Raw genomic sequence first — 27,741 nt, 5'->3', positions numbered from 1 at the left:
GGACATGTACCAGATTAGACAAATGCAATAACTGATAAGGTTCTTAATGAAATGGAATTTAAAAAATTCTGTTTGATGTGGAATTCCATCCCGCATTTGGGGACGAAGTTTCAATAATTTACTTTAACTATTAGTGTAGTTATCGCAAAAATAAAAAAACTGGCTTTTTTTAAATCTTTTTGACTTCCACATTTTTTCATGCTGTGGAAAAACTACTTAACTTTTAACAATTATTATAGTTATAAATAATAGTTGGGTATTCCCTTTCTTATTTGCCGGTTCATTTGTATTTTTAGGAATAGTAGTTGAGGAGTTTTTAGCTATTTAAAAAATGACGTTTTGTAGGGAGATTCTGGACATTGTATTGGGGGTGATATCGGACCCTAACGATATTATAAGGGCGGAGCCTAGGTTGCTTAGCAACCGAACAGACTCGTAAACAAAGGCGTAAACTTGAGAGTCTAATTTTAAAATGTAATGCATATCATTTATTATTTATTACAAATAAAATTAGTTCAAATTGAAAGAAATATAATGTTTTTATTATCAAGTCTGTGTATTTTTCTTCATATTTGTATCAAAATCAGTGAAATTGACTAAAAAACCAAACTGGATTATCTTTGGAACGATAGAATTAACTGAGACAGCATTTTCGAAGAACGAAACAGAATAAAAACAAATAAAAACCAATGACATTGACCAACACAAACAAAACTAAGGTATTTGTTCTTGCATAAACGTAACAGGATTTTTTACATAGAAAGTAGATTAAGACAACATTTCCCATCAAAGAAAAAAATTCAAAAAAAAATTGTGGAGATTCTTTAGAGATTGAAGCGTATGGATAAATTTGGCATAACATGGTCTCCCTTGACGTCAAAAACAGTTTTGACATGCATCGCAACCCAATCAGAGGGCCAGAAAACGTCACGTGACCGTTGCCTGTCCAATCTGTTTTTGACGCTGAATATTTCCTGATCTTGAATATCAAGAAAGATATCTGATGTCTCTTGTTCTTGATATTCTGCAATAAAATTAAAACAAAATTAGTTACGAAAACAATTTATGATTATTAAAAATTACGTGGACGGTCAGTGACACTTGCAGGAGCGTATCGGGATTCTGGAATAATTTCTTTGTCGAACGGAAAGATCCCTGTCTTTTCAAATCCAGAACAATGTTTTCAGCATTTATTTTTTGCATGTAAGGAATTCTGCATAGGGAAGCAACTTCTTTTATGCTAATGCGTTGTCCTGGGTGAGACTGGAGCCACTCGTTATGAGAGTTTTTCAGTCCAGACTTAAATGGACCAAAAACGGCCACGTCTAGAGGTTGGAGCGCATGCGAACAGTGTGGCGGAAAAGTAAGCAAAAAAATTCCGTTCTGTTTTGCAAATTGCAGTACATGATAGTCGATGTGGCTAGAATGATTGTCAAAAATTAGCAGCACAGGATTTTCTATCGACGATTTCACAAAGTCATGAAAATGCTTCATGGAAGCATAGAAGTTGTCACCAGTCATCCAGCCGGATTCGTGAACAAGTCCAACACACCCAGGTGGGCCTCCTTTGATGAGGTCGGCATTTGGTTTTTTCCTGGGGTATATGAAAACCGGTGGAACACTGGCCCCAATGGCGTTAACGAAACACAACATTGTTACATTTACACCACGTTCGGCGGATACAGTCTGAGAAACCTAACAAATAGTGGCAGACATTAGTAGATGTGTGATAAAACTAAAAATATAAACATTTCTTACCTGCTTTAAACCCTTTGTTGCTAATATATTTGGAGGCTGTAGTACTGTCGGGACGTTGGTTTCATCACAGTTCCAAATATGACAGGGTTGGAAATTGTACTTCATTCGGACAGTCAACAGATTTTCATAAAACTGATTGACAACGATCCGATTGAAACCAACCGCCCTGGCCTGGCTAGTGGCCTCTGGTTTCCTAATAGACGATGTTGGATTTCTTTTCAAGAAACCAGTGAACCAATCTTTCGATGCCTCAGTGTTTGCTAACCAGTTCGGAGGATATCTAACATTAGAAGAAACTGCATACTGATGAGCCAACTGGCGAGTTTCTTTGGGAGTTAGACCATGATTGAGGAGGCAGCATGTTTTCAAATATGCACTTAGTTCTTCTTCCTGTTGCAGGTTAAAAATTTGGCTTTGGTGTTGTAGGTTCTTGATAGATTTCATAGGCAAGTTCACGGATTGCAAGGTTTCTCTTTCGATCGTCGAAAAGCCAGTAAATTAAGTTGCCTAGTTAATAGATAAACGAAAAATATTGGTTATGTGAGTGGCTAAAACTTGCCTCAATGACAAAACGTTCACGAAATTTTTTGGGATAGCTCAATATAATTTTTATTCATATGACTAGGCTTTAATTAAAAATTATTATAATACCTGTATGCGGATCGATAGAAAGAAAAGGAATTTCACCGAGGTATAAATGTGAGTTTTCTGGAACCCGATCACTTTCAAAATCTGCCATTACTTTGAAGCATGGCCCCAACGTGTTGTCTGCTGCTGTCGGGTTTCGATAAAAATAATCGATTATAAAACGATACTTAATACTTACCAGGCCCCTCCTAGTTTCCCTTTTTTACATCGATTTTGTCCATTTCCACCCACCAGTCAATCATTACAAGATTTCTATATTAAAGAGTTCATTTTTTTAATTTTTTCATTCATACACAAATAGTTTAATGATTAAGGAACATAATACTATTTTTTTAAAGTGTGTTCTCTTAATACCAAAAGTTTTATAGACCATGTCTAAAGTGGTACACCGACTGTCCAGTCCCCCCCCCCTGATTTTTTTTTTCCTTCAATTTTTTCAGTTTTTCAAAAATTGAGAACTACTAAACCACTCAACGCATTCCAATGAAAAAAATTGGGAACATAGATTTTAGTACACTTTAAAACATCATACAATTTCCAACCCCAAAGTGCAAATATTTTAAGAGATATTGACAAAAAACGTTTTTTGTCCAGTCTGGGTCCGCTCTCCCCTATATGTGGGCTTCGTCAAAATCTTTTTTACAATTCTTGTCATTTGCTGGTCCAGTGTTTCGTTTATATCTTCTGGGTTAAGCACCGTTCTATAAAGGACTTTTGAATCGCAAGACCAAAAAACAGACTTGCCATTTAAGTGAACTGACTTAGATTCAATAACTTTCCCTGGGATGAGTTGGAATTTAACACAAATTGGGACCTGGTGATAACATTTAATTAGTTATGCATACAACAACTAATAAGAAAACACAGTGCCTCAGGTCCATCATTTGAGTGAATCCAAAATCAAGCTGGAGGTACTGGACAGTCTTGAGGTTTAAATGACAGCCATCGACGAGCTCTGTGTACAGAAGTTTAAGAGAAAAGGAATTACTCCCTTTACCCTCTGAAGAAACTCTTAGAAAGATTGTCAGTTCCATGGAGTGCTGTTTCGGTTGGAATGAACTTGCTTTGTTCAACGTCGGAGAAGACATCGCTCTCTGCACTGCAAAGACTCACAAAAATGGACCAAGTCACAGTCTTTGCTGCATACAGAATTTTTTAACTGCTTGGATGGAACTATTGAAACTAAGAGTTGTGCATGAATCCTTAGATAATTTTTTATTATTCTTTTTAACCTCTTTGTTTCATGCAGCCGTTCCTGTACCACTGTTTCCAGCAGGCCCATACCCTGAATTTTCTAAGATTTGAGTTCTTTGTATGGTAGTAATTACGTCAAATAGTACACCTCACTGGGGTTCAGTGGTGACTAAAGATGGCAATAAATTTTTTTTTATTTATTTATCAATAACATTCATTTGTCTATTCATAGGAGTGCCCGCAAAGCACACTGACATCTTTTAAAGGATATTTATTCATCCTAACGGCACTACAAGGACGTCTTTATTCTGTCCTGAAATCCTACAATGACGACTTAAAGACGATTTTAGCAGGTGTTGATGACCGGAAAACTGCTCTAATACACGTATTTTTATGGTCACCAAAGCTCTCATTTTGGCGTTCACTGGGACGACTTTTTGTTCTATAAAATAAAATTCAAAAAGTAGTTTTCTACTATCGTATTCGAACACGGGTGTCCCGCATGAAAGTCGAGTAGTCTACCATATACGCAACATTCATTCATAATTAGATATTTTTAGACTGACACTGTTACAGTAAAATATTTTTGGCTTCCATCATTAGAAAATGAATTTTTGAATAAAATTGAGCATGTAATAAATCTACACCTTGCGCTCTGTTACCAAAATACCAAAAGAGAAACACAACTATTATGAGTTTCGATCATTGGACTCCCGCATCATAGACTGAGCTTCTACTTGTTAACCAATCACTACGTATTGAAAAAGCAATTCTGGGTCATTATTTGATGTGGTGTACGTAATTCCAACAAAATTGAACCCCAACGCTACACTGTTAATTGTGGAAACGTGGCTTTTCAAGAAATGGATCAAAATAAGACGTCTTGAGAGGAACGTAATTTATTTTTTAAAAGGACCGTGACTTAAGCGCGTCCTTACAACGTCCTTTTGGCGGTCCAGTACTGCACGCCCTAGTAAGACAGATTTAGGACGAGTTCCTGCATTAAATTATTATGTGGGTGTTTGAACTGAATGCCCCAGTTTACAGGTGCAATCAACGCACAACCTGCAACTATAATCGTGAGGTATGATTAGAGGACTTTATGTCTTCCAGTTATTTTCCTGGAAATCCAAATAAACCAAGGTTTATGTTCTCTACTAAAGTACTACAAATGTGGCATTATGTTAGCCTTTTAACTCCTGGAACATCGTTAATCCAATTTTTTGAAGTTTTAAAAACCTCGATACCGCGGGAATCATTATGGCTTCTTGTCCACATGGTAGCGTTTTAGATGCCGTTGATATGTGTGAAGGCGAAAACCTTCCGACACACGCTTATCCCACATTTGAAGCTGAGCAAAATGAATTGCAAGTTTTTAGTGAATGGCGTTATCTGCAAATTTTGGCCATTTGCCCAATTTCTTGCCAAAGAGCTCAAATGAGAATTTCAAAATTCAACAATGAACATCGAAGGATTTTTATCACGCTTTCATGGTCAATGCCATGGATGGGACTGTCAAATTTTATATTTTGGACACTGGAAAGAAGGAGCAGCTGTAATCTCCAAATGGAAAACTCACATAAGGTCCAAAATATTGTCACGTGGTCAATGACCACGTTATGTGATCCGGTTAGTATTCAATACTACCGGACGTGTAGCGTCAGAGTCATGTTAGGTTTTGACACTGCGTGCTGAACTTGAGCTTTCACTAACTTTCTGACCTGTTTGTATAATTTTAAAATACCATTGGCCAATGCTTTCCTTCCTGGTATTATATGTCGTGGATCAAGCAGCTCAACATATGCTTGCCAGTCTTTGTTGTCACTTATAGATAAAGTCATCGAAGTGGTTGCAACAACAAAAGCAAGCTTTTTCCTGAGAAGAAGCTGCTTCGTGTTTTTTCTTGTGTATTTTGCCTTTGACATTGAAATCTGAAATGAAAAAGGGAAAGCATTAGAAGTTAAGAATAAAACAATGTACGATAAAATTTTAAACCTGAGGAAGTGTTGGTTGTAACAAAGATTTAGCTTTGGCCCCGACAATTTTCTTAGAGTTACTTGAGACTTTTGATAGTGCTGCATTTTCTTTAGCTTTCACATATTGCAAATATTCGTTACTTATGTGTTTCTTAATCTTTAAATGGTTCTCGAGATTCGTTGTATTGCTACCCTTTACAGTTGCCGTGCAAGTTTTGCATTTGCTAGTATCACTTGTTTTATCGTAGATAAAATATGCATGTACGAGGCTTCTTTTATTACTGCTATTGTTCAGAAGAGATTGCTCATTCTCTGAATTCAAATCTTCGTCTCTTTCCGTTTTATTTAATGCTGTCAAAAAGCGATATACTGAGCTGGCTTGACTTCTGCCACGTTTGTTCTGACAATCGCTTTAATGAGTAGGCTAAATGATGTAGCGAAAATCAATGACCTAATAATCAGATAATGACATAATTCCTCGCTAGGGGACAGCTAAGTCGCTAGTAGGTGGTCATACTAAAATTGAAATTCCCAATTACTCTATTGAGGGGAAAAAAAATTCCCCCCTGGTGGTAAAAAAATTTGAAATCTCTACGGTTTTGACACGAAAAATCTAGCAAGAAAATAATGAAAACAACGAAAAAAACAGCCATTTTGTTATCGTTAACGAAAAAAACGACCATTTTCCAAAAAAGTCGATAATGAGGCTCGTAAATACGTTATTTTCGTTGTCGTTATTTAAACGAGCACAACACTAGTGAACCGTGATCCGAAGTGTTCGGCAAGAATCGGGCAGTAAACCGTGAGCCGAAGTTTTCGGCAAGAAGTGGAGAAGTGAACCGTGAGCCGAAGTTTTCGGCAAGAAGCGGAGAAGTGAACCGTGAGCCGAAGAGTTCGGCAAGAAACAAGAGGTGCGAGGATTGCGGGAAGTAGATGATAGGAGAGGAGGACGTAAGGAGCGGGGAGAGAATCCGAGACGCTCGAGGACGGTTCGTGGCACGGGGTAGTTTGGGGACACCCGGCATCAGGAGTGCATCCCAGGGGCTGGCGAGGACGCGTAGTCAACCGTTGAGGGAAATCGGAACGGAAGAGCGAGGAGAAATAGAGGGCGGGGCTAACGAACCCCAACAGGAGCAGCAACCAACATCCGTTCGGCAGGAGTATCATCTCACATTCAGTGAGGAGGAAACTGAGCGGTGGGAGGACGCTGAAGAGGAAGAAGGATCGGGAGATGACGGAGAAGAGCAGCCGGAGTGGGATTTCACGAATTTGAGAAGAAGATCATCGAATATCAGTAGCTACATCCGGGGATTCAGAGCAGCTCAACAGCAAGTGGGCGAATGGCACGCGATCGCCGCGCAGATAAAATTCCAATCCCCACCCACCTTCAGGGGGAAGGAAGGGGAAGACGTCGTGCAGTGGATGCATCGATACGAAAGAATCGGGAGATATAATCGATGGGGAGATGACGACCACGTGGAGCTGTCGCTGTCTGGGGCAGCGCAGAAGTGGTACTCATATAAAGAGGCCGCGGGACAACTAGCAGCTGAATGGGAGGACGATGCAGGACCGCCAATTGTACCAGGAGTTAAAACACAGCTGTTGGAGCAATTCAAGCCAGTCAATCAGAATCGATTCAATGAAGCGAAACTGAAAAAACGCAAACAAGGGATCGAGGAATCCACGATCGAATATTTTTACGACATCCTTGATTTATGCCGCAGAGTAGACCCGAATATGACCGAAGCTACGAAATTGGCGCACCTATGGAGAGGACTCAAGCCAAGTTTACTAGAGAAACTCTGGAGTTTGAACCCAACTTTTGTGACGAATTCCTTCAAGAAATTAAGCGTTATCAGGAAATGACTTCCCGAGCCAGACACGAGGAATGGGCGATGGGCGTGGTCGGAAAACAAACACCAACGACGGGAAGTGAGAGAATGGATCGAATAGAAAAATTGTTAGAGGGACTGATGGGAGCCGTTGCGTCAAGGAACGCATCAGGGGCAGCCGCACATCAAGGAGAAAGAGCGGAGAGTCAACAGTATCGGTCGGATAACCGATCGATACTGAAATGGACTTCGGATGGGGAACCTATCTGCAGCAGATGTAAGACGGAGGGACACATCGGGCGAGAGTGTCCAACAAGAACAAACGGCCAGGGAGGCCTGAGGAGTCAGACGCCGGACGGACAGGTCGTGTTCTACGGGTGTGAAGGGATAGGACACATACGTCGCGACTGTCCGAGCTCCCAGCGAGAAGGAGGGGCACCACAACAACAACAGCTACAGCAGGTGCGATTCACTGGAGAGGGTAGGCAAGTAATTTGTCTAGTAGGGATACAGCATGTAGACCCGGGGTTGCTAGCCTGTCCAATTCTGAAAATCGACATCCAGAGGATGGTAGTACTGGATGTGTTTTGCTGGGGAAAACGGGTGGCTGCCGTGATAGATACAGGGGCGGGAGTGTCCGTGTGTTCGCCCAAATTAGTGAGAGAACTAGGGATAACAGTGACACTATGGCACGCAAATCGTCTAGTATCAGTTGACGGCAAGGAGATTCAACCGGGAGGAGCCGCAATGCTGTCAGTATCAGATGGGAGGATGACCGTCGAGGGGGAGGCTTTGGTTCTGGACGGCGACATCGACTTATTTCTGGGGAAGGACATGTTGGAAAAACTTGGAACGTGGATGAAGATTGGGGCGCTACCGGAGATCTTCATGGGAGACATTGCCATCGTAGCACTGGTGGAAGAGATGATGGAGGAAGCACCAAAACTAGTAGTCCAGAAAGGATGCTGGGTCCCACCCCGATCGAGGTCGCAACTCAACCCCTAGATTTGAAAGGGTTTGGCGAATGTGCACTGGTGGAACCATCCCAAGCATTGCAGAGGACGAGAAGGGTGTCGACGGGAAAGGTCCTGGTTAGCGGCGTGGGAACAATCGGACAGATGGCGATAACTAACTTATCGGACCACAAACAATGGATCGAAGAGGGGACGGTGTTAGGAATAATCGAGCCAGTGACCGAAATCAAGGAGGGAGACACGCCAGTAGCCGTCGCGACAGCAGGGGCAGAGAAGAAAGCGCGTCGGGAGCACGAATTTGAAAGCAGGATTGGAGAAGGATTAATGCCGACAGACAGAGAAAAGATCCGAGAAGTGTTAGTAGAATATGGCGACTGTTTTTCGTGGCCCGGAGACCAACTAGGACTGTGTACGGCAGCAGAACAGACAATAGAGGCCGGGGGAAAGGACATCCGTTACCGAGAGGCTGAAACTAGAGAGACTATACCCCTGGACGAGGAGGTGCAAGAAGCTCGAAATGAAAGGATGGACGATCAGGTGCGTCGATCGACACAAGCCCGGATGCCACCGGTACGATACGGACAAATGTCGCAGGTGGCAGTGGGGGCTCTTCTCCTTCTGCTAGGACTACTGGGACCGAGGATGGAGGAACTTTTCCCACCTACTCAACTGCGGTCGGTAGACGACTCAGTACTCAACGACTCAGTAGACAACTCGGAGAGGGAAAAACGAGTGGCGGAACATCATACATACCCATTCGAGCTATGGGGTGTGGGAGCAGCGTTGTTTATGACCAGTGTGGCTGTGTTCAGCATCCATTGGTGCCGCGGGAGAAAAGGAGACGTTGTTGGAACAAGCTCATTGAGGTGGTGGCAACACGCTCTGGGTTTCAAGTTGCTGAGACCCATGCGCACACAGGGTGCTGTTTAGCATCCATTCTTTTTTTTAGTCCTCTTCCCTCTCTTACTCGTCACCTCGTATCTCAATACAGATAGTCAATCGCGTGTTCACCTGTCAGTTTCCTCACTATACATTAACAGACGTTAATATGGCCGACCATCGGGAACGCCTACGGATAGTAAAGGAGTTGGTAGAAGAAGAAGCTAAGAAGCGACGTGCGCGGTGGTGGAGTACCATGCATTGTCTCACCGAAATAGACAACTGTATGACAGCACATGAGGAAACTTGCTTGACGACACTGCGTGATCTGGAATCGTCCATTGAGCATCTAGCCTAATGATGATGTGTTTTTTTTTTTTGGGGGGGGGGGTTCACTGTATCATGTAACAATGTTCCCGGTTTTCTTTCGGGGGGGTATGTTATCAATTTAAAACCTAGCAGGACTTATATACATCATCGTAGTTTATATCTTTTTTGTTGTTTAGGGTTTTTTTTTTTTTGTAATGCATTCTGGGACGAATGCAGCTAGAGGGGGGGATGTCACGTGGTCAATGACCACGTTATGTGATCCGGTTAGTATTCAATACTACCGGACGTGTGACGTCAGAGTTTCCCCCGTATATAGTCCCCCCGTAGTCGTGTATCGACTCTCAGTCTTAGTCTTGTTAACCGTGAATACAACACATTGCTACAATGTCTAAATTATGCACTAAAATAAAAATAAAATTACGAAGATAAACAAGATGATGAAAGAATCAAAGAAAAAAGACATGCAATGCAAATGAGGGGACTGATTTCCGATGACGAAGAAGACTGAGATAGATGAAATAACGTTTCAACATTTTGCTATGGTACTTTTCCATGGTAAAGTCCTGCCGAAGGTAGGTTTTATTTACGAATGTTTTCTTGCTCCCTATCAAATACTAATTGGTATTTTTATAATTTATTTAACCTCATTTGCCTCATGAGAGATTCCTTCCTCCCAGTCATCCATAATGTTGCATGCGACGGCCTTGTTTTGCAAAAAAAAATTTGCGACAAACATCGCATGGAAATGGTCCCTTTTTTAATGTTTGAATATTTAGAAATCCGATATGATATGGAAGCGAAACGTTTAAAAAATGAGGTTAGTCAGAAATTAAAAGAAGAGCAGCATAAGCTGCGCAAACTGTCTAAGATGGTCAATTAATGTGTATTAATGTATATTAAGGTGTGTAATACAAAAAAGAATTGATTCAGGTTTCCTTTTTTTGTAGTAATTTTTTTAGTTTTTAATCCAGAATAAAACAGTGCGGAAAACAGTCACAAGCGACTATACTTTTCCCATTGTTGACAACGTTTTGGAGGGAATGTTATGACTGATCCGGGTAGTCAGCGCCCCTAGCGAGTGCCCCAAAATTTGTCCGCGGACATAGCAGATGAACAGCCCAAAACAGGCCTAGCAGACGACAGTTCGGATACCTCCAATGTTAGACCATGGTTTGACTATCACAGTGCTCCAATTTATCATGCTCCATGTTATCATCATAAAATTCATCTTCCAACCTCGCATCTTCTCTTCGGTCATTCATAAATGCTTTAATTAAACTATCGTGACATTTTAACTGACGGTCAAATTTGAAATTATCAAGTATTTTTATATCTATACCTTTTACGAGATTACTAGTTCTAACGCTAGTTCTAACGCTAGTTCAAACAAGATTAACTAGACCAATAGTTCTAAAGCTTTAGTTTAATTGGTAATAATGTCTTAATGTCTCAACCTCCACTTAAACAATGCGTTCAAAGTTGATCTTGTCTTGAACGTGTTGAACTTAATGTTTGAAATAGCTTCCCCGATTTTGAATCGCCGGGAAATTTTTTTTTAAATCGTTGAAAAAGAATCTGCTGTTGACAGTGCCAAACATTAAAATTGTGCCATTGATGGCAGCACGCGTAGCGATGTCTAAAAGACGCGACGAAACGGTACAACGAATAGTCCGAGAGCCAGCGAGGGTAGCATGCAAAATCGTTTTCGGTACGTTTTGAATCGATAGTTTTATGAATTAGGATGTGGCGAGTATGAAAACATAAGTCTGGTCCGTCGCAAATTGTGCGATCACGCCGACAGACGCTCCCGAAGTCGGCGTGAGCGCACTGAAAACGCAAAATCGTTTCCGGGGAAATTTTTTTTCACCATTACCTGGGTATAGTTTTAAAAAAGCGATTGGTGGAAGACCAGATCTTTTTTTTTTGTGCAACATCCCAACCACGCAGGTGTTTAAGCAAAAATGTTAGTGAAAATGCAAAATTGAGTCCGGGGGAAAATAAAAACACAATTAAATAGAGGAAAAAAAGTTATGTATAATGACGCAAGACCAGACTTTATTATTTGGTGCAAAATACCAACCAGATGCAGGTGTGTACTGCAACTTTGACACCTGCGACCATTTCTCGTAAATGGCAACGCTGCTTTTCTACGCGCTTTTTTTAAGTTTGTAAGGAGAATTTTTTTTTAATTTTAAAAATTATTGAATTGTTATAAAAAATTTTAATAAACAATTATTAATAGCATTTTTGTTCCTTTTATAATTTATTATAATTGGCAACACAGTTACGTGTAAACGTCTGTTGTTTTGTTTATTCAGGATTATTTATGTGAGATGTAACTGAGCCTACAAATTAAAGTGCATTAAAGAAATGAGTTCATTTATTGCAAGTGAGAAGCTTGTTTGTGTTTTACATGTGGATAAGAAGGTAAACAATAAAGACAAAATCATATTGTTTACGGAATCAATCTTAGAAAAATGCAAGGATGCAGAAATTGTCTTTCGTTTTCGTCGTGAGTCCAAATTTACTCAAGTAAAACTTCCCACTTGTTTGAGTGACCCTGCTGGCTATCATGCAAAGTGTTATTCAAAATATACATCAGTCTCGCAAGAGGAAATTAAAAATGCTAAACTGAAATCAAGTGAGTTGGAAAAACAATTGAAATCTCAAGTTCAAGAAGCAGATACACCACCAGCACCATCACTCGAGTCTGGTAACATGAAACAATTATAGGAAAATTGTTATGTAATGAGCTTTTGAATGTGTTGTGTACCTAATGTGTCAATTTTTTTCTTTTCAGAATATCGTGGAGTACGTTCGATGCGTTTTAGTGAGAAACGTCACGCAACCAAACACATTTTTGACAGAAATTGTTTATTCTGTGGAAAAGTAAGAAAACTCTTGAAATCAAAAGTAAGAGACGAATTTTATACATGCCAAAAGCAAAATATTCAACACACAATCGAAGAAGAAGCTAAATTGCTGAATGATACCACTTTGTTGGGCAAAATCAGTGCAATAAGAGATTTTATTGCCAAGGAGACCAAATATCATAAGAACTGTCGCAAGGAATATGAGTATCGAGCCAAATCTGCCATTAAACAAAACAATGAAAAAGAAAACTCTGCATGGCAGAAAAAAAAAATTGTGAAAGGGCATTTCAAGCAACAATTTCTTTTATAGAAACGAAGATCCTTTACTTTGGAGATGTTCAACGCATGTCAGACCTCTTAAGTTAATATTTCTCTGCACTAGATGGGCTAGGTCTTTCTGATACCGATATTGATCTAGAAAAAAGGAAGCGAAGTGTATTGGAACAGAAAATTGTGATGCATTTCGGAGACAAAATCAAGACTTTTATTCACCCAACAATCGGAGTCGGTAAAATTGTGTTTAAGTCTACAGTTTAGATGGACGAAGTTTTAAGTACAAAATTTGGCGTGGTAAAGAGGTTGCCACCCGTTTCGGCACTTTTTTCGGCACTTTGAATTTTGGTGTTTTCGGCACCAATTTTTTCCGTTTCGGCACTGCGATTGTCTTTTTCGGCACCGCCACCAGAGGTGGTCCTAAGTATTGGTATTACAATGTATGTTTTCTTAGCCACTTTTGTCCGTTTCGGCACTATTTTTGTCTGTTTCGGCACCGCCCCCAAAATTCGTAAACAATAAATTCCACTAGGTGTCGTGTTATAATATATTGTGAAATTTTGCTCACTTTGTTCTTAGACGCTTTGTTAGCAAGTTTATTAAAGTTTATTTGAAATTTATTAAGTATATCATGGAAAGACCCACTAGATCGAGGAAACAGCCCAGCCGGTTGGCAGATTATGAGGTTAGTGGTGATTCTGGGTGGGTTGTGCGAGGCAGAGGTAGACGTGGTGGACGTGGTCTGGCTGTTCCTAATCAACTGATTCGGCCAAATGCATTGACAATCCAAGGTCAAACAGGTAATAGAATTTTGTTACATTGTTGATTCGTTTTGTTAAAATCAAATTTGGCTTAGGTTCATTAACTTTAAATGAACTGACACCAGAGGAAGCCGCTCAATACCTGGAAGCCGCTCAACAACATTCATCAAGGGGATCTATCCCTGTAATGGTTGAAGAACCTAATATCATACCTACACCGGATGATGAAAGTGAAGATGTAAGTGAAGAAGAGAATGAAAGAAATAGCGTGGAGAGTGAAAGAGAAATCGAAGAAGAGAGTGAGCAAAGTGATATAAGAGGAAGTGAAGAAGAGAATGAAGGAAATAGCGAGAAGAGTGAAAGAGAGAGTGAAGAAGAGAATGAAGGAAATAGCAAGAAGAGTGAAAGAGAGAGTGAAGAAGAGAGTGAGCCAAGTACCCCACCCACACGAAGTCGTCGGCGTTGTCGTCGCGCGATAGGAACGCCTTCTCCAGGACGTCGTTGGGAGGAACGTCGTCGAGCCCATAATCATTCAGCCGAGAGGCAATCTTTGTCAAGGAGTCAAAGCGAAGAATCAAACGCAGATATTACCAAGAGTGATCTATCATTAGGCGAAGAAACACTCGCTCCTGTGACTGAGGGGTCTTCTCAGCAACGTAAACGTCAGCGGGCTACACACATGCGCTGGAAACTTGTATTTAAAGCAGGAAAGAAGTAAGACATACTATTCATTGTTCTTTTACGTTTTTTTTTTCTAACGTGATATTTTTAAATCTAGGTTAAGTAATATCCTTGTTGACCGCAAACATAGATACAAGTTTGGTGTCTGGAAGGTGCTGAGTAATGGTATTCTTTATCGGTGTAATCATCGACCACAGCAGAATCCTTGCAAATGCACAGTTTTGCAATCAGGTACATACATCGTCTTTTTAAAGATTTCTTGTATTATATAATGCTTATTCTGATTTCAGGCAATGCAATCATCCAGCGAGGAGTGCACATTACTTCCTGCCCAAAACAAGAAAATATATATGAGTCGCTAGTCATTTACAGGGACGCTAAGCGTGAAGGATTGAAAAATAAGGGGAAATCTGCTAAGGCCATTACCGACCCCATCATCGCTAAGCACTTTGCATCAAATAGGAGAATGAAACTTGTGAATAGAACACAAGTCTGTAAATCAATCAACAAGGCTAGGTATTTTTACACATTTCTTGCCTAAGTATTTATTTAAAAAATTCAAATCTTTGTTTAGAGCGAAGACTCGTCCAAAAAATCCAAAAACACTGGATTTTTCATTTGAGGACGATGGAATTCCGGATGGGCTAAACCTTCATGACGTAGTAACCGCTAAGCGCAGACACATAGTCTGTTTCACTAACAAACAGGCGCGGCTATTAGAAAATGCTAAAAGATGGTACATGGATGGAACATTTAGCATCATCAAAAAACTATTTATGCAGATGTGGACGATACACGCTTTCATTCGATATGGAAACGAAAAGAAAATGGTTCCATAATGTTTTGTCCTCATATCTAGTAGGACTCAAAAGGACTACATACGTGTGCTGAAACACATAAAAACTGTAATTCTCGGTAACAGGTATAACTATACATTTTTTATGACTATGAATGTAGTAATTACGAGACATTATTTATTTGTACAGTTACGCCATGAAAGAATGTGTCGTTGATTTTGAGAAGTCAGTGTGGCTGGCTATTGAAAAATAGTTTGGTATTGGTGTTAAAATATTTGGATGTGGCTTCCATTGGACCCAGTGTATTTTTCGCCGCATAAAATCATTGGGTAAAATATGACAGACAAATTAATAAGTAAAATTTTGAAATATATTAATGAATATTATAGGTTTAATAAAAGCATATCGTACAGACATGCTAATTCGTGGGATTTGCAAGTGAGAGTGAATATTTTTATATTTATTGTGGAACTTAACAGATGTATTTACTAACTATTGCAGGAAAATGATGTCTCTCCATCTCCTCCCACACCCTAGTAGAACAAGATATCTTCACACAATCTTAAAGATAGCGATACATCTATGGCAAATACATCTTAGATATCTTTCTACTATCTTTGTACTAGCTTTGTACTAGCTAAATGTCATGGGGTGGAGATATCTTGTTTATATATCTTACGAATATCCTAAAAGCCACTTTCTAGATAACTGTATAGGGAACTTATCGCTCTAAAATAAATAGTAAATACACAAAAAAGAATACATTTTTTAAAGACAGTTTATCTTTAAAATCCGAATTACAATCGGCAAAGAAACACAAGTTACAAACTGTGACAGGAAGACATTCAAGTCTTATTATTAATTAGAATCGCTGCTGTTGTCTTCCACTGCAAGTTTCGCTTGTTCTGCCACAAAACGCCCTTTTGCATTATGAAGATACGATTTGGTTTCAGCGACGAACACTTCTTTTTCCAGATCTTTAAACTTTGAATTGGAGATGATTCCAACTTATAAAATATTTTTATTTAACTACTTATTTTACTCTTTACTTATATCTCTTCTGTATATAAAATGGTTACCTCTTACTAATTCCGTTATACGACAAGAGTGGATTCCTTTTTTTCCCATTCCGCCGTTTACTCTCTTATCACGTCTCCCAAGCCAATTTACATCCTTAGAGAGTGAATCTTCAAATACTGTTCTCCACGCTCTTTGTACATAGTCGCCTTCAGAATTTTTGGAATTCTTTTTTCCTAAAAGACGGATTTTTCGGACTATCTATTCATGAATGAAAGAGGAGTTTAACATACTAAATGAAATATATAAATTATTGAAAACTTACTAGCTTCTTAAGATTTTCATCTTTTTTCAGTATTTTTTCGAATGCTTCCAATTCTTCTAAGTTTTTTAATGGAAGAGAAGCAATGCCTTCATCTATTTCCTCAATGCATTCGTCAACTGGATTAATTTTTTTATCGATCATAGACAACTTTTCATTAAACTTGGCAAGGTCAGAGAAGTATTTCTCTTTGTCGTGATTAACTTTCTTTGGAATGGGAAGAGACGATGGAGAATCCGTAGCATAATAAGACGAAGAATCTCGGGATGTAGAAGTGCCGGAACTACTTCCAGCATCTAAAAAAATATGGTTAAGGATTACAAAATATGGGTAACTTGATCACCATACGAACTAAAGTATCTTTCTTCCAGCTCATTTTACTTCTAGGATAGGAAGACTTCGTATTCCTAATTGAAAATTAATGATTCCAATTCACATGACATTTACAAAAATAAAGTTAAATCAAAGTTTTACGCAATTAAAACTGCATGCTCCTTCTGATAATTACAATGAGCACGTGATTGGCTCGGTGAATGGCTTCCGACTGTTGTGAGCCCTGAGCAGTCAGCTGTGTGGGCTGGTGTTGTTTTGTTCACAAATATATGAAAATTAAGTAAAAGGGAGATACTAATAAATGCGAAAAAATATTAAAATTAAATAGAAGTAATAAATATCTAATTATAAAGTGGATTTAATAACTTGAATTCAAAAAAATAAACGCTGCGGGAGGATTACCTGGCAACGGTTAGCAGACGACTAAAGCAGACAACGAAACAAAGAGGGGTGCGAAAGAAAAAAAGGGGTGTCTGTTTCGCTGCTACAAACGGCGTTCCATAGAAGAAGCATGAAAATCAGAATGTCTTCCAACCTCATTAACGAAATATCTCGCTTGCTAGTTTCTATCAAAGAACTAATTCCAGTAGAATTCTGTAGGAAAACCAGAACATTAGACGAACTGTCGCGTTTCAAGGCAACGGAATTCCGGATACCGTTGTTATATGTATTACCTCTAATCTTAAAAAACAGGCTCCCAGATGTAGTGTATATTGTCTTGTGATTGCATTTTCATTTCAATCAAATCATTTCAAAATCAATAAAAAAAAATCAAAAAAAATCAATCAATCAATCAAAATCAATCAAAATCAATTCAAATTCATTACTTATAATGTTCATAATCTTTGTCATTTGTCGGAGGAATGTCGCCGATTGGGCGCTCTTGAAAATTTCAGTTGTTTTGTTTTCGAAAATCACCTGGGTAAACTTAAGAATTTGGTGAAAAAAAGTGCCAAGCCTTTGGAACAGCTTGTGAATCGGATAATGGAAGCACGCAATAATCCCTCTGTTGAACGTACTTTACTACGGAATCCTGATTTAATTAAGCTCATTGATGAGCATTTCAAAGGTCCGATGCTTCCATGGCTGCATGGGATGCAATACGAGAAAGCATATTTTCATAAATTAAGACTAAGCACAAGAAGCCCCAATAATTGCGTCGTCATACAAGATGACACCGTTGTCTTGATTAAAAATTTCGTGAAACTAACAAATGGGGAAACTGTGATTCTCGGAAACAAATTCTTGGTGTACGAAAATTTTCTCGATTTCAACGGGTTGGATTCAAAAACCGTTGGAACACAAATTTTTGACACATTGTCAACAGATCTTGAGTTTTTGCCACTTAATTCAATTTGTTTTAAAGCTATTAAACTTCCAATCATTCATAAAGCTCCTCCCACTCCAAGTTTTGGCATTGTAAGACTGATGAATTTTGATGTAAACATTCAGTAATTCATCGAATCAGGTTAGTTTTTTATTCTTTTGATTACAAAACTTTGTGTTCCTCAATATTATTTATCTATATTTACAGGTTGAGCAGTTCTATTTACATCCTAACATGATGTAATGTTTGCTGCTGTTGCCTATTATATCAACCATCGCTTGGGGGATGCGCAGAAGAATTCCAGCTGTTATTTCACATCAAATTTTGTTTAAAAATTTTCTTCTGTGTTTTCAATACAGTAATAATTAAAACATATATTTTCTGTAAAAATTATTTCTCTTAGATATTAATACAAGGGTTTACTTCAAATAAAACTATGTTGCGATAGAAAGTATGAGGGTTTATTAAATATCTCATAATATATCTTGCTGTCACTTACAGTGCTGCCCTCACGGGCAGGATTGTAGGTGGCAAGGGCCTTCGTTTTGTGTTTATGTTGGAAGTGGCCCTTGCCCCCTTTGTTCAGTGTGTGTTTTTCAGTAGAGTATACCGTAACGGTCGTGAACGAGGATCTCTCGTTTACCTCCCCCGTAATCCAGTCTAAATTTTAAGTTCCCAATTTTCTCTCTCTCTCTTTGTTCTCCCTTTTTTCAACAAAGAATAAAGCCGTGCGTTTTCCCTCAAGTCATATTTTTCATCTTCATTATTTTTCATCCTTCATTCCACATCTTTTCTGTTACAACGTCTCCACTGCAAGTGAGCATTACTAACAAATGGTGCCGAAACCCGGGATTTAATGAACACGTGCATTTCTCTTGTTATCCCTAGTAAAACTTGTTAGATTCAGTAAAATTGTATTATTGTATACGGTATTCCCCTTTGTAAGACTTTGACACACGTCCACGCCATCCTGAAGGCAAAACCCGGTCTACCACGCCTTTACGTATCTGACTGTATCGTCGCTGTATCTACGTGAATCATCGACATCCGTTTACGTGTGACTACTTCCTTGTCTTTGAACGTTTCTACGTCATGAGTGAAGCCGTAGCAAAAGCCGAGAGTATTGAGTCGGGCGGCAATATCTCTATAGAAGACGAAATGAAGCCAGAAGCAATGAAGAATGAAGGCCCCCTCCTCCCAGACAAAGATCTCAAGCAGAAACGTGGGAGAAGGAAGGCGGCCCACACGAAGTTAACGAATCAGCTCAGAAAAGCAGTGGCAGATCACAAGATGGGAGCCATCAGACTCAAGAAGTTGCAAGTTGCAGCATGGCGAGACGAATTAATTCGTATCTACGAAGACGTCAAAGATCTTTACCACACGTATATGGAGAGCTTGCCCGATATTACGGATCCACAACGTCAAGCATGTGAAAAATGGGAGGTACAATTCGACACCGACCACGTGGAAATCCTCAACTTCGCCATTAGGTATGCCACGTCGTCACGTCACTCAGCCAGCTCTATTGGTACGACAGCTTCAGACGTCACAGTTAGCACCACGCTATCACAGAAGAGGTCTACTCGTTCAGCGTCAAATGTTCGGGACCCCCCTGGGGACGATACGTCTTCGGACACGACCCCTGAACCTCCACCTGCCGCTGGCCCTGCCAACCATCCTCATGGCGGCTGCTGTAGTCGTCCACGTACTCCGACCTTCACGATCCAGCCGTTTGATGGAAATCCGAAGAACTACGCCCGGTTTAAGGCTAAATTTCGAGCCTCATACGAACAAGAATACAACGGTTCTCCTGCCCTACTGTTCATGTTGGAAGAGCTGCTGTCGAAGGAGGTCCGGAATGAGATCGGCGAGTGCCTCGCCGATGAGGCTATGTACTCCGTGGTGTGGGAACGACTCGATGCAGTTTACGGCCGCACCGAAGTCATGGATCAAACGTACCTTGACGACCTGCTGCAGATTCCACCTTTGAAGAGCCAAGATGCGGCGAGCCTCAAGACTTTTGCAAACCGGTTGCATGGAGCAGTGGTGACGCTCTCACAATCAAGATATGCCCATTAGCTTCATAGCCGTACTACTCTGATGGCCATGGAAGCAAAGCTGATGACGTACCTTAAAGAGAAGTGGAATGAAAAACGAAAGAGAACAGGTGCAGAGCTGAACGTTCTGGACCTGGACGACTGGGTAACAGTAAAATCCATGAGTAAGCAACATGGTAAAAACGTATTTGAGTCCTTGCCTACGTCGACGTCCAAAGTACGGTTTGATGAGAAGAAGCCTGTCAAGATACAGAACGCTGCTCACACGTCGACCATTGGACACGTTTCGACAGAAGAGGGCTCTAAATCAACGGCGTCATCACCTCCGGAGGCTGCTCCCAAGGGAAAACAACTGAAGACGGAGGAGAAAGCGACCGAAAAGACTGACCAATGGAGGTGCCTAGCTTGTAACGGCAGGGCTCACAACTTGGCCAGCTGTAGCCTGTTTATGTCTTCCACGCCCACGAAAAGGGCTGAAGTCGTGCTTAAGTCCGGGAGGTGTCTACTATGCCTAACCGGCAAACATGAACGCAAGGAGTGTCCCAGGGACATCAAATGTACCATGGGTCGATGCACTGGATCAAGACACCATCCATTGCTTCACGGGTCTGAGTTCATCCCACGGAGGAAACTATCGGATCCAACGTCTCCATCAGCGTCTACATCGACTGCATTCCTTGGGACACTAACCCAGAAGGAACCGGTAAAGCGACGTGTACGTTTCAAGATTGTACCCGTTCGTATTAGCGTCGGTACAAGATGGGTCGACACTTTCGGATTCCTGGATACCGGAAGTGACACCACACTGATCAGGAGAGATTTAGTAAAAAGGTTGGGACTCGTTGGTCAGCATAAACGTATCAACGTTGTCTCTTATGATGGAGCCACATCAAACGTCCAAGCTGCCGTTGTGGATTTCTCCCTCTCGTCCTCTGACGGAACAAGCCGGTTTGAAGTTAAACACGCCTACGCCGTCGACAATTCGAAGGTGACGCCAAATCCTCCAATCAACCCTCGTCAAATGGAGTCCTGGACACACCTACGCGGTCTTGATGTCCCGAACATACAACCCGAAGACGTTGGAGTATTAATTGGAATTGACGTAGCAGAAGCCCACGATCACGTAGATTCCGTCAAGCCGCCGGCTGGAACAATTGGGCCTATCGCCTTCAAAACACCGTTTGGTTGGTGCCTGGGTGGTCAAACGGGCCCGCCACAAGATGGGCGTCCGTTCATCGCCCATATAGTAGCAGATGAACGTCCCGAAGACCTCAACGAGTTAGTTAACAAATTCTGGCAGCTGGAGGCGAAAGACGTAGACATGGAGCAGCCTGTTCTCTCCGAAGACAATCTACGTGGGCAACGTATCCTCGAGTCAACAGTAAAGAATGTTGGTAACCGGTATCAAGTCGGCCTTATGTGGAAAACCGACAACGTAAACCTTCCGGACAATCGGGCAACTGCATTGAAGAGACTTTATTCTCTGGAGAGGCGATTTCAACGAGATGTTGACTTCGCCCAGAAGTATGATGCAGTTGTTAAGGAGTACATCGGCCTGGATCACGCCAGACTCCTCACGACCGAAGAGTTGCGGAAGGAGTCAAGTAGAACGTGGTATTTACCGCACCACGGCGTCGTAAGCCCATCCAGCTCTACGACCAAAGTTCGAGTTGTATTCGACGGAGCCGCCGAGTATGGGGGAACGTCGATCAACCAGAACCTGTTACGTGGACCCAATCTTCTCGTTAGCCTACTCGGTGTCCTACTAAGCTTCCGAAGGAACCTGGTACCAGTTGGCGCAGATATCGAGAAGATGTTTTGTGAAGGTCCCAGTAGAAGACCAGGTGGCCTATCGGTTTGTCTATCGAACGCATGGCAGTAATCAAGCACCGTTAACGTACCAAATGACAGTCCACGTCTTTGGATCGGTATCTTCCCCAACGACCTGTATTTTTGCCCTAAATCGGACTGCAGACGATCATCGCGACCAGTACCCGGAGGCAGCAGAGAGCGTTCGAAGAAACTTTTACGTTGACAACTACCTCAATTCCTTTGATTCCGAAGACGGGGCAGTAAAAAGGGCCCGCCAGATGAAGAAACTCTTACAACTAGGCGGTTTCAATCTAACGAAGTGGACGTCCTCATCAAGGAAGGTTATATCGGCTCTACGTGAATTCGGTTTGGCTTCACCAACACTGGACCTTGATTTGGAGAAGTTGCCCATCGAGCGAACACTTGGAGTGATGTGGAACGGAGAAACGGATATGCTGACGTTCAAGATACGGAAGCAGCAAAGCCATGACGTTCTCACCAAAAGGAATTTCCTCAGTATAATCTCCAGTGTCTACGACCCGTTGGGACTCGTCGCTCCTGTTGTTTTCTTAATGAAGTCACTTTTGCAAGATATATGGACGTACGAGAAAAGGATCGGCTGGGATGACCCTATCCCCGAAGAATTAGGCCAACGCTTTCACTACTGGTACGAGCATCTGGATAACCTGGAGTTGTTAACAGTACCAAGATGTTTCCGGCATCAACGTGGACGTTGGACGCAGCAGCACCTGCATGTATTTACGGATGCAAGCACAAAAGGATTTGGAGCTGTGGCGTACTTCCGTTTCATCTTCGAAGACCAGCCGATCAACGTATCCTTTGTCATGGCTAAAACCCACGTAACACCAGTAAAAGGACTCACGATCCCAAGATTAGAGTTGCAGGCTGCTGTAGAAGGCTTAAATATCGCCCTAGTAATCTGTCGGGAGCTCGAAATCGATTTACGTGAAGTTACCTTCCACACCGACTCTCAAACCGTCTTACGTTGGATCCATTCTCGCACTTGCCGATTTGAAACCTTCGTGAACAATCGGATTGGCAGAATCCTCCGGAACACGAACCGAAGACAATGGCGTCACGTTTCCGGAATTAACAATCCAGCGGACCTGTGTAGTCGTGGCATTGACCCGAAAAACGTCGAGGAGTTGGTGAAATTCCACGAGGGTCCATCGTTCCTGAAACTCGATCCGTCGGAGTGGGATATTTGGGAAGAGATCGCAGAGCCGGAGGAAAGGGACGTTAACGTAATTCGAGTCTTCACAGTCAAAATGGAGGACGAAAATCACCCGATTGATGACTGTGTAAGAAGGTATTCCAGTTTACTCAAGATCCAAAGAGTTATCGCTTGGTGCAGAAGGTTCGCGACCAACGCCAGAGCTAAGATGGGAATTTACAATCCAACCGTGGGGGAGTTGACGGCCGAAGAAATGGTGACGGCCCTCACGCTTTGTGTCAAACGTACCCAAGGACTGGCATTTGCGGAAGAAATCTACGCCTTGAAAAAGAGCTTGGAGTTGCCTCTGAAGTCAAAACTACGCACGTTTAGCCCTTTCCTGGATGAAACAGGTCAGCTACGTGTAGGCGGACGTATACTTCAGGCTCCAGTTGATTATTCCACAAAGCATCCCATCCTGCTTCCAGCCGATCAACTCCTGACGCAGCGGATTGTATGGGATCATCACAAACGGAATCTCCACATTAAATCTGGAAGATTGCTGGCGCGTTTACGTACACGTTACTGGATAATCTCTGGACGTAACGTAATCAAATCGGTTGTCAACACCTGCTGGCCTTGCAAGCGGAGATCATCAAAACCCATTCCACCACTCATGGCATCGTTACCAGCTCACAGGCTTACTCCCTATCTTCCACCTTTCGCATATACGGGAATCGATTACTTCGGCCCTCTAACGGTACGAGTCGGTGGAAGAGGATGTAGACACGAGAAACGTTGGGTATGCCTGTTTACGTGCCTAACAACTAGAGCCGTTCACCTAGAAGTCTCCGACGGCCTCAGTCTCGAAGAATTCATGCTATGTTTCACTCGGTTCGTGAGTTTACGTGGAAAGCCGAACGTTGTTTACAGTGACAACGGAACTAATCTCGTAGCTGGGGAACAAGAACTCCGACAAGCTCTAACGGAGTTAGTCAAACAACACCAGGAGTTGCAGTCGAAGATGGCATGCCAACAAATAGAGTGGCATTTCTCTCCTCCTCACGGACCCCATTTCAGTGGAGTTTGGGAAAGGCTCGTGCAATCGTGCAAGCGAGCCATGAAGGTCAGCGTCGGGAATCGTTTAGTCACCGATCGGGTCCTAAGAACGGTGATCGCAGAAGTAGCAGCCCTTTTGAACGCTCGGCCACTAACCCACCTCAGCATGGATCCAGAAGATCCCGATCCGTTAACGCCGAATCACTTTCTTCATGGAGGAGCCCGTCCCTACGTGCCGCTAAAGTTGGGAGATGTTGAGAACATGGACGTCACAGCAAAACAATTCCTTCAAAGCCAGGCCATCATACAACATTTTTGGAACAGATGGCTTCGTGAATACGTTCCACACCTGACGGAAAGGAGAAAATGGTCGGAAAATCGGCCAAACGTTACCGTCGGAGACCTAGTACTCGTCATTGAGCCGAATACTCTACGTGGACAGTGGCCGTTGGGAAAAGTGATAGAGGTTCTCCCCAGTGACTCTGATAACGTTGTACGAGTGGTAAAAGTGCAAATCATTAACCACAAAAACCCCTGTATTCGTCCAGTGACTAAGCTCTGTGTTATGGCTACGGCCAAAGAGCAGGACGTTTACGTAGAAAGTGAAAAAATTGGGTCATCTGAGTTAAAATCGAGATCGTTCGGTCAAAATGCAATGTAAATAGTCAATCCTTGTATGAAAGTAAAAAAAAAAGTGGTATAAATTGTAAAATGGTAAAATTGTAAAATGTCAAATGTCAAAATGTAAAATTCAAAACTGGTTTATATAGTCATATGTAACAATGTAAAAAATGTGAACCCCAAAACCGCATTGTAAAATTTCCGATCGCAACGCCACCTATACTTAGTTCAAAGGGTCAATGCAAAATTAGGTCGCCTACTGTTTAACCCGTGACCGCTTAGGGAAACTGTTTAGTCCCTTACGAACAGCAGGGGACAGTTTACCCTTTGACTTTGGTGTGTGCTACACGTGAATTATATCTCGCCGTCGACGTTCACTATGGCTGAAAATCTGTGCCCATCCGTCTCATCCGTCAAAAGAAAGTTAAAAATTTCTCGTGAACGTGAAGAGGAGTGTGCGGCCAATCTTAATCTTCGTCGACAAGACCTATTGAGGACCCGAACGTCGGCTATTGACGTGGTTTTTGGCCCACCAAAAGGCCATCGTTCAACTCGACCAGGAACTCGAAGAAAACTCCAAGGACATAAAGAACGTGCACGTCCACTTCATGTCCGAACGGGAAACCATCCTTAACAGCTTTGTTGGATCCCTGTTAAAGGAAAAGAAGAAAGCAGCCGAAGTCCAGCCGAACGCCCCATAGTTTGTCGCGCCCTTCACACCCAGACGATCGTGTGCTTCCTAAGGACCCACCTCAATCAGCCGGGCATGGTGTCCTGCGGCCGCAAGATCAGGGAGTGTGATGGCTTCATGCTGCTGACTAACCGGGAGCGGATGGAGCTGCTGTTCGCACAGCACCGATGTTTTGGCTGTTTTCTCCCGCTGTCCGTCGCTGGTCATTTGAAGTTGGCCGATTGTCCCCACCCGCGCTTCTGTGCCATGTGCGGGACCAACGACCACCACCAAATTCTCTGCGCACCAAGGCGGGTGTATCAGGGAATCCTCCCTGAATAAACGTAGCCGTGGATTCTAAACGTGGCGAGCTTTGTTGTTTTTTTTTTGTTGTTTTGTTATTTTTTTTGTGTGTTTATTTTAGTACCTGTGGACAGGTGGGCCCGCTGTCACTTACAGTGCTGCCCTCACGGGCAGGATTGTGGGTGGCCTTCGTTTTGTGTTTATGTTGGAAGTGGCCCTTGCCCCCTTTGTTCAGTGTGTGTTTTTCAGTAGAGTATACCGTAACGGTCGTGAACGAGGATCTTTCGTTTACCTCCCCCGTAATCCAGTCTAAATTTTAAGTTCCCAATTTTCTCTCTCTCTCTTTGTTCTCCCTTTTTTCAACAAAGAATAAAGCCGTGCGTTTTCCCTCAAGTCATGTTTTTCATCTTCATTTTTTTTCATCCTTCATTCCACATCTTTTCTGTTACAACGTCTCCACTGCACGTGAGCGTTAGTAACACTAGCAGTTAGCTGGTAGATATCTATAAAGACATATAAAATTGATATGACTTTTTGATATACAATAGATATCTTAGAGAACTAAATACATCGGCTAGACATATATATATCTTAAAGATAGGAGTGAGATATCTTGTTCTACTAGGGCATGGCAAAATCCCTACTGCCTTTGCAAATTTAAGATCAGCTGTCTGGGAAATTGAAAACAGGGAGAACCGAACTATGATTCGAAAACTGTACAACTACATGGAAAATACCTGGATCGACAGCTTGCTTTGGCCTCCCAAAGTTTGGTCGGTCTTCATGCAAGAGGTATTAAAAGAAAAATATAATTTAAAACATTCAAATGATTACATTCACTCTAACATGCTTTAGGTGAGAACCACTAATGACGTTGAAGGCTGGCACACACATCTAGCAAATCACGCTGGATTTAGCATTAGCAGTAAAGGCCTCAACCTGTATATTCTCATCGAAGTTCTCTACGAGGAGGCTATACAGGTTGATATATACACAAAGATGCTTGAACAGGGTCAACAACTGAGAAGACAGCGAAAAACTTTCAAAGAATTAAATTTAAAACTGTTTGGTTTGTGGAACGACTATTCCAAACAAAAGATAACGACCGCAGAACTTTTAGAACAATGTGCAGATATTTACACAAAGTTCAACGCAATTAAATATGCAAAAACGGCGAACGATGCTCGTCTCTTTGAGTTAGAGACAGAATAGAAATTAAGTGTATGAACAAAATTGTATTGGATGGCTCAAAAAAAAGAAATACAAAGAGAACACTGTGTTCACCAAAAAATATTCAAAAATTTCACCAAACCCAAATCGGTTCGGGTGTTTACCGAAAAAAATTACACATTCCATAGTGAACACTACCCCGAACCGTGCCACCGGTTCGGGTGTTCACCAAAAAAAATTCAACATTCCAGAGTTGTTCAAATAATAAATACAACAAGTACTCACAAATAAAATAAAGCTCACAAATGAAATCCAATTTGAAGAAATATCAGCAAACACCACGCCAATAAAAAAAGAAAAAAAAATCAAGAGCTCCGCTCTGTTACTACGCGACCATGCAACTGACAATTTCACGACAGACAGCATAAGCATAAGTCGAGTGGTAGTGGTGGCGCTGACTTCCAGAACCCATACAGCTAGCGCCACTAGTGGCCTGAACAAAGTGTAAAGTCGACAGGCCTGTAAAGTACCGAAAATTTTCAGGCCACTGGCCTGAATGTCTGGCATCCCTATATGACTTGCAACATAATTTTTCTTGGTGCCGAAACGGACACAGTTGGTGCCGAAAGAGACACAATTGGTGCCGAAACGGATAATATTATTGCCGAGACGGAAAGATTTTTTAATAAACGAGAAGATTTTAAATACAAGGGGGACCAAGGGTTTTATATGGGTGCCGAAAACGCCAAAATTGAAAGTGCCGAAAAAAGTGCCGAAACGGGTGGACACCGGTAAAGAAAATTCCACATAAGGTAATAAATTTATATAGATAGATGCTAGTCTTTCTTAAAGACAGTCGTGGCACGATTAACCCGTTTCTATTATTTTCTATACAGATTC

The 27,741-nt window shown here is 41.6% G+C and overlaps 3 protein-coding genes, 1 long non-coding RNA gene and 1 pseudogene across 4 annotated transcripts; 3 read left to right on the top strand and 2 right to left on the bottom strand.

Annotated features, from left to right (window-relative positions):
* Window positions 1–564: 564 nt before the first annotated feature.
* On the bottom strand, window positions 565–1,683 carry LOC116926624 (MFS-type transporter clz9-like). The gene is made up of 2 exons (XM_032933552.2): window positions 1,084–1,683; window positions 565–1,024 (listed from the first exon to the last, which is right to left on the bottom strand). The coding sequence occupies exons 1-2, from the start codon at window positions 1,651–1,653 to the stop codon at window positions 635–637; spliced, it is 960 nt and encodes a 319-aa protein (XP_032789443.2). The 5' UTR covers window positions 1,654–1,683; the 3' UTR covers window positions 565–634.
* Window positions 1,684–4,612: 2,929 nt separating this feature from the next.
* On the top strand, window positions 4,613–5,212 carry LOC116926941 (annotated as a pseudogene).
* A 31-nt stretch (window positions 5,213–5,243) lies between these two features.
* Window positions 5,244–6,229, bottom strand: LOC123474238. The gene is made up of 3 exons (XM_045176170.1): window positions 6,224–6,229; window positions 5,596–5,976; window positions 5,244–5,531 (listed from the first exon to the last, which is right to left on the bottom strand). The coding sequence occupies exons 1-3, from the start codon at window positions 6,227–6,229 to the stop codon at window positions 5,244–5,246; spliced, it is 675 nt and encodes a 224-aa protein (XP_045032105.1).
* Window positions 6,230–13,190: 6,961 nt separating this feature from the next.
* Window positions 13,191–27,219, top strand: LOC116935852. Its single transcript, XM_045176458.1, has 9 exons — window positions 13,191–13,537; window positions 13,594–14,212; window positions 14,277–14,410; window positions 14,470–14,695; window positions 14,754–14,861; window positions 15,364–15,414; window positions 15,478–15,512; window positions 26,297–26,463; window positions 26,527–27,219. The coding sequence occupies exons 1-9, from the start codon at window positions 13,369–13,371 to the stop codon at window positions 26,881–26,883; spliced, it is 1,866 nt and encodes a 621-aa protein (XP_045032393.1). The 5' UTR covers window positions 13,191–13,368; the 3' UTR covers window positions 26,884–27,219.
* Window positions 17,157–18,350, top strand: LOC123474375. Its single transcript, XR_006649186.1, has 2 exons — window positions 17,157–18,116; window positions 18,183–18,350. It is a non-coding gene; the product is annotated as an uncharacterized LOC123474375 (long non-coding RNA).
* Window positions 27,220–27,741: the final 522 nt, after the last annotated feature.

The sequence above is a fragment of the Daphnia magna genome, linkage group LG7 (assembly GCF_020631705.1).
Source record: "Daphnia magna isolate NIES linkage group LG7, ASM2063170v1.1, whole genome shotgun sequence".
NCBI classification, from domain to species: Eukaryota; Metazoa; Arthropoda; class Branchiopoda; order Diplostraca; family Daphniidae; genus Daphnia; species Daphnia magna.
The sequence above is the reverse complement of the archived record's forward strand: the minus strand, read 5'-3'. Positions and strand labels throughout refer to the sequence as shown.

Coding starts and splice junctions, on each gene's coding strand:
- LOC116926624 (XM_032933552.2), bottom strand. CDS start 1,653: ATGTTGTGTTTCGTTAACGCCATTGGGGCCAGTGTTCCACCGGTTTTC. Junction 1,025..1,083: donor AAGTGTCACTGACCGTCCAC/GTAATTTTTAAT, acceptor ATTTTATTGCAG/AATATCAAGAACAAGAGACA.
- LOC123474238 (XM_045176170.1), bottom strand. Junction 5,532..5,595: donor TACAACCAACACTTCCTCAG/GTTTAAAATTTT, acceptor TTTTCATTTCAG/ATTTCAATGTCAAAGGCAAA.
- LOC116935852 (XM_045176458.1), top strand. CDS start 13,369: ATGGAAAGACCCACTAGATCGAGGAAACAGCCCAGCCGGTTGGCAGAT. Junction 14,213..14,276: donor GTATTTAAAGCAGGAAAGAA/GTAAGACATACT, acceptor TTTTAAATCTAG/GTTAAGTAATATCCTTGTTG. Junction 26,464..26,526: donor GGTCGGTCTTCATGCAAGAG/GTATTAAAAGAA, acceptor AACATGCTTTAG/GTGAGAACCACTAATGACGT.